Raw genomic sequence first — 22524 nt, forward strand, 5'->3', positions numbered from 1 at the left:
CATTTAATGGGTTAAACTGCAGGCATCGGAGCGCGCTTTCCCAGTAATATGGAATTGCTCTATTAGAATGAGAATTCATTCTTTACTGTCACTATAGAATATAGATTATGTAGTATTTACAGCTATTTATAAATTTGCTCGTTGGTACAGACACTCATGATACCCATAGGTATCTTCATATGTGATGTCGACTACATTTTGTACTATTCTGTATATAGAATGTTTTCCTCTAGATATAGACTCACCAGTTTAGACGAGATTCGCGTCTCGCGCATGCGCAGACTGACTGGAACGCTTGTGTCGGTTCTGCGCATGCGCTGGGTGGATTCACTCGCCGCTTGCGTTCCATTAGTTGCGCTTCCGGTTTGGACATCACTATGTGATGTGCTCGGTATGTGCGCACGGATGCTGACTCCTCGTGGTGTCCAGCAAAGGTAATTAATTATACAATATATTATAACATCTACCATTGGTTACAATTGCTAGATTGGCCTCTGCAGCTTCCTTGAGTTAGCCTAATTGCACATTATATGACTGTACAACAATTTTATACATTTTGTATATCTGTATACTATATTTGATTTACATAATCACCTGTGGGATAATGCACTAGGAATGAATATTTAGTTTTTTGGATTGTAATTTATATCTATATAACTTTTTTTTGTACATTGTATGTTAACTAGATTAATGCTAATTACTAGTTCAACTTCCTATATGTACCGGACACTGTGTGTAGTGTGATACAGCTTGAGAAAGGTTCTTTGACAGACCGAAACGTCGCTGCTCACTTGGTGAAAAAATCCACCCTTTTTCATCAATCTTGAAGTCCTGGTGCCGTTACTTGATCATATGGTTTCTGTATATTTCCAGTTGGGGAAGTAATTCATCCTCTAGGTAACGTGCACATGGCCAAAAAAATCCCAAAAAGGTGTACATAGTCTAGGATAGGCCATCGATATTAGATCGGTATGGGTCCGATTCTTGGCAACCCCGCCTATCGGCTGTTTGTAGGGCGCCACAGCCCATTCAAACAGCTGATCGGCAGGGTTGCCAAGGAAAACCCATCAACTTTAAAAACCCAGGTAATCCTTTTAAATATGAATAGAGTATTTTAAACAGTGTGAACAAAGCCTAAAGTGTATTCGCTCAAGGAAAATCAATAGATGTTTTTGAAAAGCAAAGAGCTAAAAGTTTTCAAAGTAGGCTTAGTATACTCTAGAAATATCAAACTGCACATGATTTAAGTATACTTGATTATTAACACAACTTGTAAAACAACAGGTTTACAGATTAACCAACCTCCGATAGTGCTCTCTTGGTATTCGTGAAACTGGCCCTTGACAAAACGCAGGACAAGACTAGACTTCCCCACTGCAGACTCCCCTAATAAAACCAGCTTGAACTGGCAGATTTTATTGCCGGCAGCCGGCCCGTTTGGTCGAGCATTTCCGCCTCGACCGGCCATTTCCCTGGGATGTCACAAAACTAACAGAAGAGCAGAGGCGGCGATGAAGGCACAGAAGGTGAGGGCGCCTTTTAGATGGATGACTGTCGTGGGAAAGGCACCAAGGGGCCTAAGGGAAAAATAAAACAGAAACATTGTAATACAAAAGGTTAAATTGCCCATAAATTGAATAATTTTGTTCAAACACGATAAAACAAGCAAATTATTTAAGTAACAAATTGGGAAATTTTCTTCCCTCCTTGGCATCCAATCCGGCTTTGGCAAAAAGAGGGTATACAGGCGGCTTTACAGTTATGTAACGCCTATTGCTACAGAATTTTTCCCCCTGCCTTCCATTCCCTTCTTCCTGTACATTTTCCTGCATGTCATGCATCCTGAAACTCATGATTTCTGCTGTCCAACTCCGAGGGCCCCTATAACAAGCTTGTGCAGGAAGGGGAGAGAATGTATTGTATAGCAGAAAGACCGGTGACCACTTTTATACATGCAGCTATATGTGTGCTCAAATGGTGGTCACCCAGACAAGAAATCAAATCGTTGTTGGAAACCTGAAGTACTACAGTATGGCAGAATGTTAAAGACAACTCATTTTTACATCGAAGCCAGTCTGGCTATCAGTTGATGGCCACAGGTCTTATTTTTTTTTAGCCCCAAGCAATCAGCTGCTACTGCTTGAGGAAGATGTGCCGGACATTTCCAAGTATTTCCTGGACTGGCCAAGCGTATCTCTGCCTTCTGGCTCAGAGAAGATCCAGAGAGGGCGAGTTGGACTTCTTGGCCATTCATATACCCCAACAAGGCATATAGATAGGAATGGCTTCATGAGACAACCCCATTAAGTACAGCAGCATAAGGAAAAATAGTCTGTAAAAATAATTATAGTTCATAATGGTCACAATGTTCTAGTTCTTTTCTTATTGATAGGATATTTTTTGTACATTTTAGGCCTCATTCACATCTGCGTTGGAGGCACCATTCGGGGCCTCTGTCGCAGATCCGGCCAAGTTCACCAGAGACAATAGAGCAGCATGCTGCGCTATTGTCTCCAGTAAAATCAGACACCCCGACTGAACCCATTAAAGGCTATGAACACCTTAGAAATCAATTTTCTAAAATGTTTCAGTGTTTGGTGCCGCTTTTGAATTCGTTTTTATTAAGAATTATTTAGACTTTGAGATACAGCTGCTTTGTATCCTGTATACAGAGCAGCTGTACCTAGCACTGAAACCTGTATCCGTCAAATCAGCGGCACTGACGCGTTTTATGTACCAACTGTGCGCTTTCCAATTGATTTGAATGGGAAGCTTGAGTAAGCGATTTTTGACACGTATATCGCTGTGTGAACAGGGCCTAACGGTCCAGTTTGCCAAACTAGACAATAAGGGCTTGTCCCCAAGTAACGGAATTGCTGCAGACAATTTCTGCAGCATTTCCACTTAAGCTAGCAGACAACCCGCTGCGGAAAACCCCCACCAATTCCTGCGTTTTATAGTGCAGAAAATAGCGTGGATTTAGCTGCGATTTTTTCAAATCTGAGATGGTTTTATCTCTACTGAAAAACGCAGAAATTCAGTCCACTTTCCGCAGCAGGAATTGACGTGCTGCGGAACAGAAAAAATACGCACTGCAGGTAAATTTCAGGACTGAAATTTTACGCAGCGTGTGGACAACATTTGCTCATTCACACCCACTTTGCTGCTACTGTATTCTGCTGCGTATCTTCCGTTCGCAATGCCGGACGGAAAATACGCAGCAATTCCGTCACGCGTGGACAAGCCCTAAGAAAAACTATTAAATTAACAAAATTTAGTGTGATCATCAAATATCAGTGTGAAGACTGAAGTGTAGATCTGGTTTTGAGGTACTTTCAATTCTCCAATATAGTGTAATTACCGGAAAACATGCCCTTTACCTTCAGGAGAGTTCCATATAGTGGTTAGACGCACGGCTGCGGGGAATTTCAAGGTCCTTTTGCAGACCCAGTTTGGGGGGAGGGGTATCAATAAGGATGTGATCACAGAAAGTTTTGGGACACTTTTCAGGAACCACCACGGTGTTTGCTGGTTGATTCATTGTGGAAAAACATGGGTGATAACACAGAATTCTGTTCTTTCTACCCGACTTAGTCCTTACTTGAGACCAAGGTTGTGACATGCTTCACTACGCTAGGGTCTGTGCCAACCCTTAAAAAAGCCCAACCACCAACTCCACACCACCCTTTCTTTCCCGATGCCACTTGGTCCATCACTCGACACCTTAGTTGCGATCCATGGTGCCCAGTTTTCAGCAAGCAACATCAAAGCATGCAACGGCTGCCAGTTTTGCAGTGCTGGAGCCTACCTTTCCATGAGACCTGAACAGGACAAGGTTTCCACACCGGATGAGGGACGAAGTATTCTACTTGCTTGTATGCCAACATGGAGTGCGTTGCTACTACTGAACCTAATGATGGTGGATCTACTGAACCCTTCAAGCTAGTTCCAGTGGCAGGGGACTACCCCGCCCCCCCCAAGCTGCCTTGTTGTGGTCTCTCTGGCTAACATGAAGCTATTGTCTTCTCTCTGGGAGGCCACTACATTAGATCTAAACAATATAGTCCAAATGGGAATTCTACACTAAGGTAGTAGCGGTCGCCATCCTTTCGGTAACCATGGACTCTGCGACCTACTTAGTCACTGCCAAACTTGAGATGTGGGTCAGGTTTTTCTGGGCTATGCTTAACCAGCTCCTCATATTAAACGGCATATTGGACCCTGTACTGTCCCCTGACAATTATAATAGTACACATTAGCTCATGCATGATTATTATGGTTCTCTAGGATTCTTGCATTCATGTTACCTCCTCCATTGCTTGTTTATTTGCTGGTAGCCCATCACATCTTCCCCTATTATTTGCAGTTACTCTGATAGTAGACATATTTGATGGTGCGGTCGACCACTATTTCTCTGTGCTTCCCATTCCACTCTTTAATCCCCACCCTCTACTTCTTTTCTTTTCCTACCTTTCCATAAGAAGCTGCCTATATTTTGGAAATACTGTAAGATCTTACGGAGATGGAGGTCCCATGCACACCACCGTGCCCGCGGTTTGGGATTATGGGCACGGACGGCCGTGGACAGTCACCCGCATTTGCGGGCCGTGCTCCCAATATAAGAGTATGGGAGCACAATCCGTAAAATAAAAAAAATAAGATATGTCCTATTTTTTACAGGAACCTTTCTACGGCCCGGACACCTTTCCGTAGATATATACGGGAAGGTGTCAGCCTGCCATAGAAATTACAAATAAGTGCAGACAGGCCATAACATAATCCTGAAAATTGGTAACATATAAACCATAGATATAGTGCAAAAAAACGGCTTGATGGGTGACTGAGAATTAGTTTATTTGACGAATGCTGGTTAGTGATTTACAACATCACAGTCCAAAGTTTACACTGCCATTACTCGACTGACGGTAAATAGGAGTAGAATAGTTTGCAGCTCAAAGCTGGACGTAGAGCGGCTGCTAGCCATGGGAAACTGTACCCACATATGGACCTGTAGTTACATAAGTGACCACATAAAGAAGTGGTCAAGTACAAAAAAAAACGTAAAAAAAAAAAAAAAAAAATTTATATGGGGAGAGGGACCAGTAAAGGCAAAATAAAAAAAAGGTTTCCAAGGGGAAAATAGCAGTTAAAATGTGGGAATGATCGGGTATATGCAAGATTGCCTTTTTAAGAAGGAATTCTTTTTTTTAAATTATGACCAGTGAGGGTCATGATGAGGAACACACGCATGCACCCAAACCCTCCGAGCTATAGGGCTTTAACACCATACAAAAAGCATGTCCCCCAATACCTGGCATCCCCGAAAGTAGCATGAAGACCCCTGACAATATATCTAGGGCGGTCCTGGGGTAAAATACCACCTAATGAGGGCCTTGATCTTGTTTTCAAACATCAAAGTATTCTGTAGCCCTCTGGTACTAGAGGCCAAATCTGTGACCACTGGGTGTTAGACAACTACTTCCCCAAGTCAGCCTTCTTTTATGTACAGTGCATTTGGAAAGTCTTCAGACCCTTTCACTTTTTACATTGTTATGTTGAGGCCTTGTGCTAAAATAAAGCAAAAATCAAGATTTTCCCCATCATTCTGCACTTAATACCCCATAATGACAAAGTGAAAACAGAGTTTTCTTTGCAAATTTATTAAAAGACGATACGATCAAATTTTGCATGGAGAAAAGTATTCAGACCGTTTGCTATGACGCTTGAAATTTAGCTCTAGGGGTCTCCCATTTCTCTAGATCTTTGAAATGTTTCTACACCTTGATAGGAGTCCATCTGTGGTATATTAATTTGATTGGACATAATTTGGAAAGACACACCCCTGTCTATATAAGGTCTCACATCTGACAATGCATATCAGAGCAAAAACCAAGCCATGAGGAGGAAAGAACTGCCTGTAGAGCTCAGAGACAGGATTGGAGAAGGGTACAACTAAAAAAAATTTGCTGCACTGAAAGTTCCCAGGAGCAGAGTGGCCTCCATAATTCTTAAGTGGAAGAAGTTTGGAACAACCAGGACTCTTCTTGTGGTTGGGTTCACACGAGCATCTTACGTCCGTAAAGGACAGAACGTATTTCGGCTGCAAGTCCCGGACCGAACACAGTGCCGGAAGTCGGGGTCCTAGCATCATAGTTATGTACGATGCTAGGAGACCCTGCCTCTCCGTGGAACTACTGTCCCGTACTGAAAACATGATTACAGTACGGGACAGATATCCTGCAGCGAGGCAGGGACTCCTAGCGTCGTACATAACTGATGCTAGGACCCCGGCTTCCGGCACTGTGTTCGGTCCGGGACTTGCAGCCGAAATACGTTCCGTCCTTTACGGACGTAACATGCTCGTGTGAACCCAGCCTAAAACTGGCCGCCCCACCAGACTAAGTAATCGGGGGGAGAAGTGACTTCATAAGATAGGTGACCAAGAACACAATGGTCACTCTGGCGGAGCGCCAAAGATCCGGCAGATGGGAGAAACTTCCAGAAGGTCAATCATCACTGCAGCACTCCACCAATCTTTGCTTAATGGCAGAGTGGCCAGAAAGAAGCCTCTCCTCAGTAAAAAGACACAAGAATGCTTGCCTGGAGTTTGCAAGAAAGCACCTCAAGGACTATCAGACTGTGAGAAACAAGATTCTGTGGTCTGACTAAACAAAGATTAAACTGTTTGGCCTCAATTCTAAGCGTCATGTCTGGAGGAAACCAAGCACTACTCATCACCTGCCCAATACCATCCCTACGGTGAAGCATGGTGGTGGCAGCATCCTGATGTGGGGGTGTTTTTCACCAGCTGGGACAGGGAGACTGGTCAGGGTTGAAGGAAAGCTGAATGGAACAAAGTACAGATAGATTCTTAATGAAAACCTGATCCAGAGTGCTCTGGACCTCAGACTGGGCCAAAGGTTCACCTACCAACAAGACAATGACCCTAAGCACAAACCCAACACAAGAGTAAATTAGGGACAACTCCGTGAATGCCATCCAACCTGAAAGAGCTTGAGAGGATCTGGAGAGAAGAATGGCAGAAATTCCCAAATCCAGGTGCGCAAACATTGTGGCATCATACCCAAACAGACTGGAGGCTCTTATCACTGCCAAAGGTGCTTCAACTAAGTACGGGATATATTAGCGCAATATTTTAGTTTTTCCTTTCAATAAATCATCATTACCATCATTCTGTTTTCACTTTGTCATTATGGGGTATGGAGTGCAGAATGATGGGGAAAAACTGGAATTTTTTATTTTAGCATAAGGCCTCAACATAACAAAATGTGAAAACATTGAAAGGGTCTGAAGACTTTCCGAAGCACTGTACATACGGCAGATTGGTAAAGGCAAGTGTAGGGGTAGAGCAGTTTCCGGGCAAGGAGGACAGAAAGGGCTCATCTGTAAGTAGCGGAATAGTCCGCCACTCGGCAAAGAAAATATCCTGTAAATCAACTAATTGTTGAATTCCCAATATAGTGAGGAAATGGGGCACTTTTGTAAGTCCCGCTGTTACTATACCTAGTGTTTGTACAAAAATAATCCCTCTCCAAGTTGGCCTGGACACAGAAAGTGCTTTGCCGAGTGTAGTTATTGCAGGACTTTTAATAGTCCCAGTTCTGTAATTATTGACCCAATTTTTGCCAGCTTGTGATATCCTTAGTCACAGATATCGATGCTATTCATTAGCCATGCCATACTTAAAAACTTATCACTATCTCCCCAGTCTCTCTACTTCAAATCTTCTTTGGTCAGACACTAAAACAGATTATAAATACACCCTGTAAGATGTCCCACCCCAAACCATTCTTTAGAGCAGTAACCACTCAGATAAATGAAGGGTAGAACTGATATGGTGTGGGACAGGTTGACAGCTAAGGCTATGTTCACACGGAGTATTTTGGGGGAGGAATATCTGCCTCAAAATTCCGTTTGGAACTTTGAGGCAGATATTCCTCTCCCTGCACGCCGATTTTCGCGGCAATTATCGCGCCGTTTTTCGCCCGCGGCCATTGAGCGCCGCGGGCATAAAACAGCGAGAAATACGCTTTCTCCTGCCTCCCATTGAAGTCAATGGGAGGTCAGAGGCGGAAGCGCCCGAAGATAGGGCATGTCGCTTCTTTTTCCCGCGAGGCAGTTTTACTGCTCGCGGGAAAAAGACGCCGACGCCTCCCATTGAAATCAATGAGAGGCGTTCTCGGGCCGTTTTTGCCGAGTTTTGCGACGCGGTTTCCGCGTCAAAAAACTCGGCAAAATACCCCGTGTGAACATAGCCTTACATTTCAGTTATTACAATTCCGACCAAAAACAATCATACAGACACGTCAGACGCTGCTAGAGGTCCATGAGCACATGCCAATTCCAGAAAAGGAAAATGCAGCAGCTCTGTGTAATTTTTCAGTTTTGTTCCTTTGCAAGTGTCCATCTCCAAGCAGCTCATTACTGGAAATCTCAGAAACAATGCATGCGATTGCCGACCTGGGGTTCAGGTACCACTTTAGGTGGAGTTCTCCTTTATATTAGTTTAAGCCAAAACTAAAACCTCCCAATTTGATAGAGAAGTCTGGCATGATAAGTAAACTCATAGAATGAGCAAAATACAGAACTCAAGACAAGACTTGAGGCAGGGGGTTATGGCAAGGTGGGACGACACGTAAAGAACTGCAAAAGGTATGAGCATCTCCGGATTGTCCTGTCCGGTTTAAAAAAAAAAAAGTTTTTCATTTCAGAGCAAAGATCGTGAGAAGTTTTCTTCCTGGGATTGTGGATAGAAAATAGTCACTACTTCCTCTGCCAATAAGGAAGTGAAGTTGAGCAAAATTACTCAAGTCATTTCTAATAAACTGCAAACATTGTACTACTTGGGCCTTGAAAACATCTAGGCTTATTTATTAAGTAGTGGTGGTCCTAAAAAGCCACACAATCAAAATTACACATATCTGTAGAAATACTTAGTCTTTGAGAAAGCTCTGATATACTAGACTTATTAGGGCAGTTTATTGCAAGATTATTTAGCGGTAACATGAAGATAGCTACCATTTGCATTAATGTTAAAGTGGACCTGTCACCTCTCGTGACATGTCTATTTTAGTAAATACTTGTATCCCCCATGAACATATTTTCTATGAATAAATTGACAACTGCGTGTCACCAATCCCTGTGTCAAAGGGATGTGTCCCTATACAGTCTCACTGTCTGCACTGATTGGACATAGTCGGTGTAGGGACACAAGCCCCCAACTGGTAAAACCCAGGCGTCAATTTATTCATAAATTTCTAGGAGGAATAAGAGGAATGGCACAATGTAGAGTTCTAAGAAAAGATGCTTCAGAATGGTTATTTCATGGGGAATACAAGTACTTACTAAAATAGACACATCAGGAGAGGTGACAGGTCCTCTTTAACAATTAAGAAATCAGAACCTCTGGCTACACTTTATATACTTTGGTAACCAATCATTAAACAACTATATGATCACTGAAGCCCATTCAGATGGGTAGATACTCATTCGATACATTCAGGTCATACATTAAACAGTCCAGTCCAAACAAAAAAAAAAAAATTATAGAAAGTGACAAAGGCTCATGAAGATAATGTACAGAATTTAAAGGGGCTGTCTAAAGCAACCCCTACTCATATGACTTATTAGGGCATATGGCCGGCCGTCTTAGGGGGGTGTCTCCATTTAGGAACCCGTCAGCCAAAGCAGAAACCCTTGCCAAGTATTTCAGGGTCACCCATTTATTTCCCTTAGGCCCCATGCACACGGCTGTGACCGCAATCACGGTCCGTGATTACGAGCACGGACGGCTGCGGACAGAAACTTGCATTTTCGGCCCGTGTAAGTAAGCACGGCCCGTAAAATGATTGCGCCTTTAAAAAGCAAAAGAACGGACATGTCATATCTTTTGCATTATACTTCTACGGCGCAGACACCTTCCCGCAAATATACGGGAAGGTGCTGGGGTCAATAGAAGTGAAACCGTCCGGAATTAGAGATGATTTTTACGGTCGTGCGCATGAGGCCTTAGAAGTACCGTGTTTCCCCGAAAGTAAGACAGTGTCTTACTTTCTTTTTATCCCCAAAAGCCCCACTATGTCTTACTTTCGGGGTATGTCTTATATTGGAAAAAAATATACCGTAGCATACGTCCTGGATGACGTTTCAGGCCATGTGACCGCTGCAGCCAATCACAGGTCAATCACAGGCTGCAGCGGTCACATGGACTGCCGCGTCATCCAGGGATGTCGGGCTGGATGTGAAGAGAGGGACGCGTCACCAAGACAACGGCCGGGTAAGTATGAATTTCTTTAACTTTTATTACAGAAAAGGCTGTCCCTTCTCTCTATCCTGCATTACCGTATTTCGGCGCGGTGACGTATGGAGAGGGGGGCGGCGCGGAAGTGGGCAGGAGGCGGCAATACCCCCGTGTTTCCCCGAAAGTAAGACATATGTCTTACTTTCGGGGTACGGCTTATATTAGCCGACCCCCCTGAAACCCCCGATACGTCTTACAATCGGGGGTGTCTTACTATCGGGGAAACACGGTAGTAGCCAACTGTAAGAACCCATGCACACAACCTCACACAGCGGTTACCCGCCAATCTTACAGCGCCAGCCACGCAGGACCAGTATTGACTAAAGTGCCTGAAAAAGGTCAAGGTTTTTGACAGAAACGTCGCACTGTCACTGGCTACAAATAAATAAAATTATTTGCTTGGATAAATAATTCCATATTGGTGTGCATAGTACTTCTTTTCTCTACTGGATCGGGTTGGGCCCCTACTCATACACCCACACCATTACCTAGTGCTATCCGAACCTTGTAACTAAGCCTTAGGCTCTGATCACATCTGTGTTGTGTTTTCCGTTATTTTGTTCAATCACAGAAATACAAAAAAAACACCAACATTTTAGCCTCAGTTTGGCTCCGTCCCATAAGGTTCACATCTTATTGCTGAAAACAATAGCTTAGCCTGCTGGGCTATTTTTTTCTGCCTAAAATTATGGAAACTTGACAGAGGAGCTTTCCAGGCTTTTTTTTTTTTTTTTGCATTAAAGTCAATGGATGACTGATACCAAGGGAATGTCTTCCGCTTGCATCTGTTAATTACGATTAATAGGTCAGTTTTTCCAACTGCGCAAGCATATCACTTCCTACATCCAAAAAAGAAAAAATGAATACAGAAAAAGAAAACCCCATTAATAAAAACCAATAACAGAAAACAAAAGAAGTGGATAGTCTACCTTCCATTTGTTTTAATTAGGCATCCACATTTTCCTCCACTGCCATTAAATTTGATAGATCCATTTAAAACGCAAGAGCTAATGCAGATGTGAACAGAGCCCCCAGCAAACGCTGTATCCTATGCATTGTAACAGAGGGTCGGAGGTTCCACTCGGTCCTATGACCACATGGTTTTCACATACCGGGGAGTGTCCTAGCAGACATTGACAGATCCCACCACAAATCCCTGGACATGTCATTTATTGCTTGCCAAACACCGCAGCAAAAAGCATATTCTATCTTTCCTTAGATGAGATCTGAGGAAACATTTGAACCCAACATGAAAGCATGGCCGTGTGAGGTTCTACAGCCGCACAGCAATTCTGATCAAAAAGCTGCTCCGTACTAAAAATCTCACAATTGTGCACACTGAAGCTGGGAAATCGACATTTCTGAAGAATAGAAAATGCCAATTTCTCTTTCCATATTTCACAACAGTGATCAGCAGAAGAAAAGGAAATCAGTAATTGTCAGTCTGTTCAGTCATGAGTCGGCATTGAGTTTGTCTGCATTGGAGGTTAGAAGTTCCACCAGGTTCTGAGTCATTCACCAAAGCCGCCTTCTTAGTAAATTCCTACGTCAGCTGATGGAAACAAACTTGGCCGGCAGCTAATACATGTAGCCATGTTCAAGAGTGGGAAAACAAAAAGTTCTCCTGGCACCAGACAGGTGTAGCATTACCGTAACAAGGAAGAGTGTATGAAAAAAAACAATCTAAGCGTATGGTGCATCACGTTGGTAACAAGAAAACATCCAAATGACCATGATAAGAAAGGCGTTCACATTTCATCCTAACGTCCTGAGGAGATATGCACATAAAGCATATTACGTATGGATGTGCCACACCGGCAAATCCGCAGCGTAATACAGAACAAGTAAAGAAAATGAGAGTTCAAGTAATCTCGTCTACACGTTGCAGAAATCTATCGCCTGTAAATTGACCCGCATTCCTGCGTCAGAATTGTATCTAATAAAGTACCTGATAAGTTTACAACAAAAGAAAAAGCACCAAAATCCGCAGAAGATAACCTGCAAAATTTAAAATTTGCATTAAAAAAAACAGAATATGAAACGCAGATTTTACCTACAGTTTTGATGCGGCTTTTCCACATCAAATTGTGTTGGCCGTATTTCCTGGACTGAACACAGTTCATGGGGCCTTGCTCCTAGCCTCATACTCATCTATGATGCTAGGAGTCTCTGCCTCCCCACGGAAATACTGTCCCGTACTGCAATCATGTTTTCAGTACGGGACAGTATTCCTGCTGGGAGGTAATAACTCCTAGCATCATAGATGCCATCCCTGAACTGTGGTCAGTCCAGGAAATACTGCAGACACACGGTCCGTATATTACGGACCGAACACGGCCATCCGATTAAGGCCTTAGGGCTCATTCAGACGAGCACGTTCAGCATCCGTGTGGTGTCTGTTGAAATAACCGACAGCACATGGACCCATGCAAGTCAATAGGGCTTTTCAGGCAAGCGTGATTTATAACGCAGCAAGTGTCCGCTGAGTGAAATGCACCACATGTCCTATTTTAGTCAGTTTTTGCAGACCTTGTCACCAATTGACATCTATGGGTGCATGAAAACCACAGACTGCACATGGACGATATCCGTGTGCTGCCAGTGTTTCACGCATCAGTTTCTAAAGAATACGCAGAGAAATGTGATTTCGCACCTCCCCCCGCACATGCCATCTCCACACTCTACCATCTGCATCTCACCCAACGGTCACAACAGCTTCCCCATACTGTAAATCCTGGGAACGTGAATTACAGTGGAATAGATGCTTCTATTATAGACGCACAGTGGAATAGATGCTTCTAATTTTTCCCATAAGGCTTCTATAGCCACCCGTGCTCAAGAAACCAGCTTTAAAATAGCATCTAGATGGTACAGTTCCCAACTGTACTCCATAAATGGTACCCCTCGGTCCCCGATTGCTGCTGGCGCTGTGGCGCACCTGGCAACTCTGACACATTTGGTGGGGTTGCCCTTTACTGAGGACATTTTGGAAGGCTGTGATTAGTCATCCATGAAACCACTGGAGTCTTGGTACCTGAACCCCCCCTGAGGCGACATTATTGTATATGTTCCCCATGCCCATGTACTCAAACAATCCCTCACCAGACACTTATTACAAGCAGTGCAATCAATTATTCCACACAAGTGGAAATCCATGGAGTTTCTCTCACCCTGGATGAATGGTTCCAGGAGGTTGCGTTGGTGCGGAGAATGGAGGATCTCATTGCCCAAACCCCAGAGGCAACCGCCCACTACATAAACACTTGGCTCCAGTGGAACACTTTCCTTTAGTCTTCCACATACCACACATTGGTAAGCTGATGTGGTCTATGCCAATCTAAACTTTCCTGTAGGAAGTGATTTTCCCCTGGACCCGTTTTCCCTTAACGTACTAGGCCCCTGGCAGTTGTACTCTTCTCTTCTGCTTGATCCGCAGCTACCAGATGACCATCTGCCTTTTTACTCTACAGTTTCGTTGCAAAACAGAGTCCAAGTCCGCCATGCCCTTCCTCCTCCCCCACTCGGGAGTTCCACCTATAAGACAAAATGGAAAGCCGTTCTATAAAAGAGTGGCTCCCGTCTGTCCATGTATTACATGGTCGGCCAGTCAATTAATACTACACCTTTTCCTGCAGCAGCAGTCCCCTTGAACGCCAGGCCAGTTTTTATTTGAAAGGGGGCTGTCTTCATTATACACGGGTAGTATAAGGCATTTTAAAATCTTTCCTCCTGCTTATAGCTGCTGCCCTGATGCACTTCCTTGCTTTACACTGCAGCTTTGCTTGTTGTATACAAGCCCATCAATAAGCCCATGTATGGAGAGTCGATTTCTTTTGCAGTAAGCAATGAATATAAATTACAAGGCAGAGAAACTATCCCGTAACTTCTATGCATACTGAGGCAGATGGTTTTCAGATAATCATTATTTATCGCCTATCCAGAGGATAAGTGGTAAATAGCTGATCAACGGTAGTCCGACTGCTGGGATCCCCATCGATAATAAGAACGGGTTTACCTTGCCATTTCTGGGAGCCCCATAGAAATGGAGCAGTGGTGCGCTCCATTCATTTCTATGGGGCTGCCAAGCACCATCTTCGGCAGTCCCATAGAAATGAATGGAGCGGTGTCGCTGACTCGCTGTTCCCTACACAGGGAAGCAGAACAATGTAAAGCCTTGATGCAGATGTGTGCAAAGCCTTATAGATGGTTTGGCAAACCATAGCCACAAGCTTCCAGTTTAGATGCAGACCATTACACGAGGTAGATATCCTTAGACTTAGGCCTTATTTACACGAGCGTTGCGCATCTCGCACGTGAAAAGCGTTTTTCACGACCGGGGTGCATCCGTGCTCTGCGCTGCGGGACGCGATGTCTCGCATCGCCCATAGATGAGTCTATGGAGAGATGCGTGAAAAAACAGCACATGTCCTTTTTTCTCACCGACCCATTACACGGTCCGTTGAAACGGCTGTGTGAACGGCCACATTGAATGACAAAGGTCCGTGGGACGGCCGTGACACGGACGTTTAACACGCTCATGTAAATATGGCCTTAGTGTATGCCATTGCAAAGATGTGTTTAATTGAGGTTTTCGTTGGCCAGGTTAACCATGTAAGGCCTCGTTCACATCTGCGTTGGGGTCCCGTTCTGAAGTTCCGTCTGAGGTTTCCGTCAGAACAGGACACTTAACAGACAAACTGACAAACGGAAACCAGAGGTTTCCGTTTCCATCACCATTGATTTCAATGGTGACGAATCTGGTGCCCATGGTTTCCGTTCATCTCTGTTGTGCACCGGACCCGTCGTTTTGCCGGAAGCCATAGCGTAGTCTGACGGAAAGCTCAGACTGAACCCCAACGCAGATGTGAACGAGGCCTAAGTTGCTCGCATCAGATAACGTTACATCTAATAGCGGCAATGTCTAGTACACACAAAGTTCATAGTTAAAATGGAACTACAAATTTTACCAATTAGGAAACGGTTTGCACTATACTAATGCACTGTTGCCGCATTGACCTCAAGTTATGGTATTTAAAGGGAAAGTTCATCAGAGTGCCATGCTCCTTTGTTTTTTGACTGGTAGATCTTTGGAATCTCCTAGTTACTACAACGGGTATGTAATACACTTTCAGTCCCACTGGTCCCTAGTTATGTTTTTCTATTGATGGCTATGGAAGTTCTGGCCACCTGGAGTAGTCTAAGTGGCTCCTAAAGGCTATAGTATTAATCCCAAAACTGAGGTCACATATGCTTATAAATAATCAGCCATTAGCACAAAGGAGGCTCACATGACACTAAGGCCTTATTCAAGCTGTGAAGATTTGCTGCAGATTTTGCATGCATTTATTTTTAAGCTAAAACTAGATTTCGATCCACGAGAGCAAACCTATAAGCCCTTCCTTTATTTCTTCTGTTTAGGTTCCATTCCTAGTTTTGGCTTGAAAAATACTTGCAAACTCTGCATTGTGTGAACAAGGCCCAACAGGTACTAAATACTAGAGCTATATTAGTGCCAAATAGAGGTGCCACAACAAAGCAGGTATCAATAAGCATACGAGGCAGGTAACCTTCCCGGTGCTAAAAGTTTTTCAAATAGTTCTGGCATGCTCCACACGACACCAGCTAGATGATGGGAGAAAGGCGGATACTGAGTCGACACACGGTCACACCTCTATCTGCATTCCTTGAGTACTTTGGGCCGGTTACTAGGTGTCTTCCCACTAGCTTAGCATTATTAAAGCATCTGAAAAAGAGACCCCAATATTAAGAAGTCCGCTATAGGTTCTCTTACCAAATTAAACCCCCAGTCTTCCACTTCTGGGAGGTGCTGGGTAGTGACTAGGTCTGGCGCTCCTTAACCTACACACGGGTACTTTATTATAATTTGTGACTTTCACCGAGAAAACGGCTTCTAGCAAAAATGTAATGATCCGATCGCCGTACACAGGAAATTCCTGCAGAGATGTTGTTATAGATCTTTGTTATGCACAGCACTGAGGGAGGACCCCCACTTGGCACCCCCCCTCTATGAGCCAGAACAGAGTACCGCTCTATACGACCCGTACACCCTGCTCAAGCCGCCATCTGAATGGCCACCATGTAATACTACATTGTCGCCGCAGAGAAAATTCCTGGCTGGTCGCCGCTTCTCCCGGAATAAGAAGTGGGACCAAGTGCAATCTGCTGAGCGTTCCGATGGCTGCATTTAGTCTCTGATGAGACAGCCCCTTTAAAGGAACAATGAGCAAATCCGATACACTGCGATGCTGTTAGTTCAGGTCATTAAACCTGCGGCCACACTGGGACTTGCAGTCATAATATGGAGGCTAAAACGAGGCCGTATTTCAGCCGTCCGAATAAGATCTTATGCAGGGTTGGAGCGTGACATTGAAAATAAAAATAATCTCGGTTTCGTGCTCCAGCCCCTCGGCCATGCACTAAACATTGCACTAGATCAGATTTGCCTGATGCTTTGCTTTAAATGCAGAGATAATAATTAAAGATCAAAAGTTTGAAGCATATAAAATAAATTCTCCTAGTGACAGATCCCCCTGGAGAGTAAAAATCGTGCAGTCACCACAGACTCAGACTAGGAACAATCCAGATCGGCTGTAACTGTTGCATTATCTGCATGGATATTACAAGTAATGATGGCTATCAACATTATGTCACTAGAGAACAAGTCTTATTCTATACTATGATTGTAGTGATTATGACATAATACATGAGAAGCAATTAACTTCCTATTTGAATCAATCATTTACCACATGGAATAATAGAGTGCAATGTATTCCCCATTTGCAACCAGCACCCCAATAGTTAAAGCTATAGGAACGCTGGTTACATCGGGGAAAATTGGTGTCTATGGACAGGAATGATCCTAACGAACGCAAAGGAAGCTGGGACTTGTAGTCCTCCAATAGCTAAAGCGCCACAGACTGCTTTATCATGAATTCCACTGGCGTGTCCATTAATTGAAACGCCGCACTTTCCCGGTAATCCCAGTCAGTCCCATTCTTCTACCCAAATCACTTTCCTACGGCGTCATCTTGGCAGGACCACGGCCCATAACACTCCCTCCCAAGCAGGCGCAAGCTCTACACCTAGTAGGCCTCAGCTAACGCCTCGGTCTCACCTGTCTGCTTGTATCCGCCTCCTCACTCCCGCCGGGAGATCCTTCTCTTCTTCCTTCTCGTTCGGCCTCAACTTCCGGCTTTCCTGTCCCACTTCCGGGTACACCCCACTGTCATCCGCTCTGATTAGTGTGTTCAGTGAACTGACAGCAGTATTAGCCAATCACCTCATCTGCTTGTCAAAGTCACGCCATTCGCGCTGGAAGTGATGTAATGGGAGTGGTGGAATGCGGAAATAGGGACACAATGGATGATGGGAGTTGTAGTTTTATTGTACAGAACGTCTAGTGATTGAGCTTGAACTTGTATGACGAGAGTGCGTAGCGGGCAGGGCTGGGAGGCTACTGTCCGGTCTTTTCGCTTTTTAGCATTGTTTATGGTTTACATCGGGTTAGTCATTCTTTTGTAAAGCTAAATGACACAGGGGCCTTGTGTGTCCATGTTACTTTATATAACTTTAGCATTAATGGCTTCTGATAAATAGTGCAAGGATGTGTGCGTAACATTTATTTTTAAAGGGTTGCAACTTTATTTAAATCAGAGAATGACATAAGGGGCGTGGCTAATGAACTGAGGTAATGACAATGTTTGAAGACCTTTTTAATTTTGTGCATCGTTCGGCCATATACTTCTCCCTCACAAGTGAGTGACGTAGCTGTTAACAGTAATGCAATGTATTCAGGAATATATTGTTCATTTCACCAAACAAAACCAATTCAGTAGAACCGTGGACGTTCAAATAATTCCAGCTGAAATACGATTGTATTACGACCGCGTGCTAGTTTCCTTAGCCTCACACCGTTCACACAGGGCATTTATTTAATCAGACGCCACAGCGCCTAATAATTATATTTATAACACGTTAATTTTTTTAATGGAAGCCGCTTTTGTCGCTAGTCCTTCTTGTCTGGTCGTACAATTCCCCTGCAGGAGAAAAGTGGCGTTTCATGGCGACATTACATGTAATGCATGGACGTGCCAGGTCCAACAGAGCAGCTGTTACAGAGGGGCTCCCCGTTTTGCTTTATAGAGGAGGTCCCAAGCGGGAATGGGCCAAACAATTCTTAAAGACAATTATTTCACGGGGTTGGTTCCAAATGATGGAAAACTAAGGCCAAATGCACACGATGCGTATTTTGTGCAGATTTCCTGCATGGATATTCTTGTGGCTAATCCGCAGCGTAATACAGAACCAGCATAATAAATGAGATTTCAAGTAATCTCATCTACATATTGCAAAATTTTACCACATGTAAATTGAGCTGCGGTGCATGTTTTAAAAACCACAGCATGTCCATTTATCTTGGGTTTCCGTCTCAGAATTTTATCTGACAAGTTAAAAAAAAACAAACGCTGAAATCTGCAGAATAAAATCTGCACCTGTTTCCGCATCAAAATGTGAAAAACGCACCAAAAAAGCATTAAAAAAAATATTAAGTGCAGATTTTACCTGCGGAAATTCCTGAGTTTATCTGCGGTTTTGATGTGCGTTTTTCTGCACCAAATTACGCAACGTGTGCATGTAGCCTAAGTGGGATTTATAAAAAATGTCTAATGCCCTGTTCACACAGAGTTTTTTTTGTGGCGGAAACCGAGCAAAAAACGACTGAAATTGCCTCCCATTGATCACGGGGAAAAGAAGCGACATGCCCTATCTTGAGGCGTTTTCCGCCTCAAGAACCCCATTGAAATCAATGGGAGACGAAAAAAAATGCAGCCAATGGGCGCAGCATTTTTTTACGCGTTTTATGGCAAAAACCGCTCACGTTTTTTTTCCTTGGCCTGTTAAAGAAAGAGGTAAAAAAAAAGGCGTCAAAAAATGTGTCAAAAAACACCTGTGGTGCAAAACCACTTCATAAAAACCGTAGCTGATTTTTCCAAACAGAATTTTCTGCCTGCAAAAAACTCAGTGTGAACAGGGCCTAACATTACAACTGTCCTTGTTTCCCATAGCAACCAATGAGTGCTCTGGAAAAGTAAAACTTGTGCTGTGATTGGTTGCTTTGGGCTGCCCACAGATCAGATGGCCTATCCTGAGCATCAAGGTGGTCATGACTGTAAGCTACTTATAAAAGACTTTTACATTGTTCAGGTTGTGTGTTTTCAGCGTGTATATATGGTTTATATGGTACACTCAGTTTTTAAGCTGTTGAATCCCTGTTTTTTTCCATCGCCCTCATAAAAATAATTTAAAATAGAATCAAGAAATTATATGTACCCAAAATGATATTGAAAAATACAATTAGTCCCACTGTAAACAAACCATCAAACAGCTACATCAAAAGGAAAAGAAAAAAGTTATGACTCTTGGAATGCAGTGATACAGTGACGCTCGGTCCTAAAAGCCCAAAATAGTAATTCCCTGTGGCAACAAAGGCGCCCATGGAAAAGAGCGACCTCCTCTCAGGTTGGCCCCAGTAATGTATTCACATCTCAAGATCCTGTAGGCACATAGGGGGGATTTATTATTTCTTCTACGCCAGTTTTCTGGCATAGAAATGTCGCAAATGCCACAAAAGTTGCAATTTGCACAAAAATTCTACTTTTGAGGCATTTGCGCCGCTCATGCGACTTTCCTATAAAGTGGACGGGACTAATTGAAAAGAGGCAGGGCCAACCGTGGCTCGACAAATTTACTATAATATATGCAAGAAATTGGCATACATTATAGCACAAATCTACTACCGCTCATGGAGTAGATTTGACTTTCTAGTGCGTGAACAACCAGAGATGCGCCTAATTTATTAATTAGGTGCATCTTACACCAGCGCTCCTTAGATTAATACTGGTGTCTGAAACGCTAGTCTTGATAAATTCCCCCATAATGTCTGGTGCCTTAGACGCCACACGTCAAGTAGGCCACAGCTTAAATAGGATAGGTGATCATTATCTGGTTGTTGGGACCCCCACTGATCGCGAGAACGGTGGGGTCGTGAATCCCCTGTTCGTCCTCACTGCTCGACCACATTGAGGAGGGCATTTATTGGAGTTGCGGTTGAACATGCGTGCTGCCGCTCCATTCAAAGTCTATGGGAATGATGAAAACAGCCGAGTACATCGCTCCGCTTTTTCCATCAGTCCCATAGACATTAAATTAGGTGGTGGGCGCATACTAATACTGGTGTACCGCTGAGTGGCTTGGAGTCAACGTGCAGTGCACTTTGTATTTCACAAGCTGGCGCGTGTCTCTTGAGGAATACAGCGCAGCTACTGATCTATGCCAAGTGCCTTGTCCCGTCCTGAGTGTCTGCCTTTCACACTTGCATTGCTGCACTTGCAATAAACTTTCCCCCTACCCCTTATTCTCTTCCCTAAGGACATGCCTACTGTGGGTAAATTTGGCCCTGGCTGGCCCCTTCCCTCTTTCCGATTATCAGGATGAATCCGCTCAGGGATATGTATTGTTTTGCCAGGCACAACAGACTTGGGAAACATGATCTGGTTGACGGTCATAATACACTTCTTCCATGAAAAGTTGGAACATGGAAGAGGCATAATTTAGCAGGTCCTTTGATGAATCCTTGAGTCACTGCAAAATTCCCACAACCATCTTGTATTGCGAAATAGTAATGACAATGGCCTTTCACTGCACCCTAGCAGCATTGCTGGCTGTTTGAGGTCCGGGTAGAGCAGCGTGAGACAAGTGTCGCCATCAATAATCTAATCTTCTTTACTTTGTAAGGCACATTAACATTTTACTGTCATATAGTAGATGAACAGCAGGGTGCTCCCTTTAGCAAGGAACCTGCCACAGGATACACAACAGAATCTGATCATAGACGTCATAGGAAAAGCAGGTGTGATGTCTTGTTATTTATACGTTTTTGGTCCTACATCTGCTACAACACGTAATCTGGTTGTTGGATCATTGTAGAATGGACTTATGTTTGCATTTCTTCCCAATCATTAATAGAATCATATAAAGTTGGTAAGGAAGATTTGGACTTTATTCAGTTTGGATATGTGACCCTGAGAAGTATTTGTATGAGAAAATTGTAGGATAGATCGACCACAAAGAGGTTTAAACTCCGTTCCTCTTCGTTCCAATCTGCTTGGCAGAGCATCCATCACAATAGTACGTCGGCAAAGACGGATTGAAAATATTTGCCATCTGTTGTGATTGATGTAATGTCCGTGGCTGCGGGCCGTCAGCTCCAACCTCCTCCTGACATCCGCAACCACGAGTCGGCAAGCGCTGGCCCCATCCTCCTCCTCAGGAGACGCCAGCGCTCGCGTCCACTCACCTCAGCCGGATCCCGTAGTGTGCGCGCGCACACTCGTGCCCGCTCTTAAAGGTGCAGCGCGCGCACCGGACTTCTCATGATTTGAACCCGTAAGTACCCTGGACTATAAGAGGGGTCCAGCCCCCTGCTTCTATGCTTGAGCGTTGTTGATGTTTCCTAAGTTTGTCTATGTGATGGCCTCCTAGTGTGTTCCTGTCCCAGTTCCTGTTCCTTGCATTCCATACCATCCTGGTCGAGCACTGTGCTGTCCCAAAGTCGTGTCGGGCTGTATCCCACGTCTGACCTACTTTACCTCGCCTGACCTGCTGCCTAGTCCCAGCCGAGCCTGCCTTACTTACTGTCCGAGCTGCCATAGGTACCTATACGAACTATAGATATAGTCCTGCGCCCTTTTGGCCAGCTGCCATACCGCCAAGGCGGTACGGCCCAGTGTTTCCATAGACCCTTCATGACAATGGATCTTTTGGCCAGTAGTCGCTTGTAATCTCAAGTTTATGGTACAGGGCTATTTCGCATTTTATTTTATGTTTTTTCCCTGCATTTAACTCTTTACAGTCATTCACAATTTGGTGTTTTATTTTATGGTTTTTACTGCATTCGATTCTTTACAGATATATATTTGTAATGATATTGGGCAAAAGTATTGTCTTCATAATTAAAAATTGTTTTGGCCACCTGTGTATAAGAAGCTTAACAGAGCTAGAGCAGGTTCAGAAGCGGGCAACCAAAGTAATTGGACTGGATGGATTGCTGTAAAGAGAAAAAAGGAAAGATGGCTCAGGGGTGACCTAATTGCTATGTATAAATCTATTAATAGACATAACAT

At 43.9% G+C, this 22524-nt stretch overlaps 1 protein-coding gene and 1 long non-coding RNA gene across 2 annotated transcripts in view; one reads left to right on the forward strand and one right to left on the reverse strand.

Annotated features, from left to right (window-relative positions):
* Positions 1 to 17572, reverse strand: part of RAB5C (RAB5C, member RAS oncogene family) — a 29587-nt gene extending 12015 nt beyond the window's left edge. Inside the window, exons 1-2 of the mRNA XM_075846511.1 lie at positions 17457 to 17572; positions 1303 to 1577 (exon numbers count right to left, since the gene is read on the reverse strand). Coding sequence (XP_075702626.1) covers positions 1303 to 1468 — 166 coding nt within the window. The 5' untranslated portion in view covers positions 1469 to 1577; positions 17457 to 17572. The remainder of the gene's footprint in view (positions 1 to 1302; positions 1578 to 17456) is intronic.
* Positions 1 to 22524, forward strand: part of LOC142665571 (uncharacterized) — a 282261-nt gene that overhangs the window by 105461 nt on the left and 154276 nt on the right. The window lies entirely within an intron of this gene.

The sequence above is a fragment of the Rhinoderma darwinii genome, chromosome 13, assembly GCF_050947455.1.
Source record: "Rhinoderma darwinii isolate aRhiDar2 chromosome 13, aRhiDar2.hap1, whole genome shotgun sequence".
Lineage (NCBI taxonomy): Eukaryota > Metazoa > Chordata > Amphibia > Anura > Rhinodermatidae > Rhinoderma > Rhinoderma darwinii.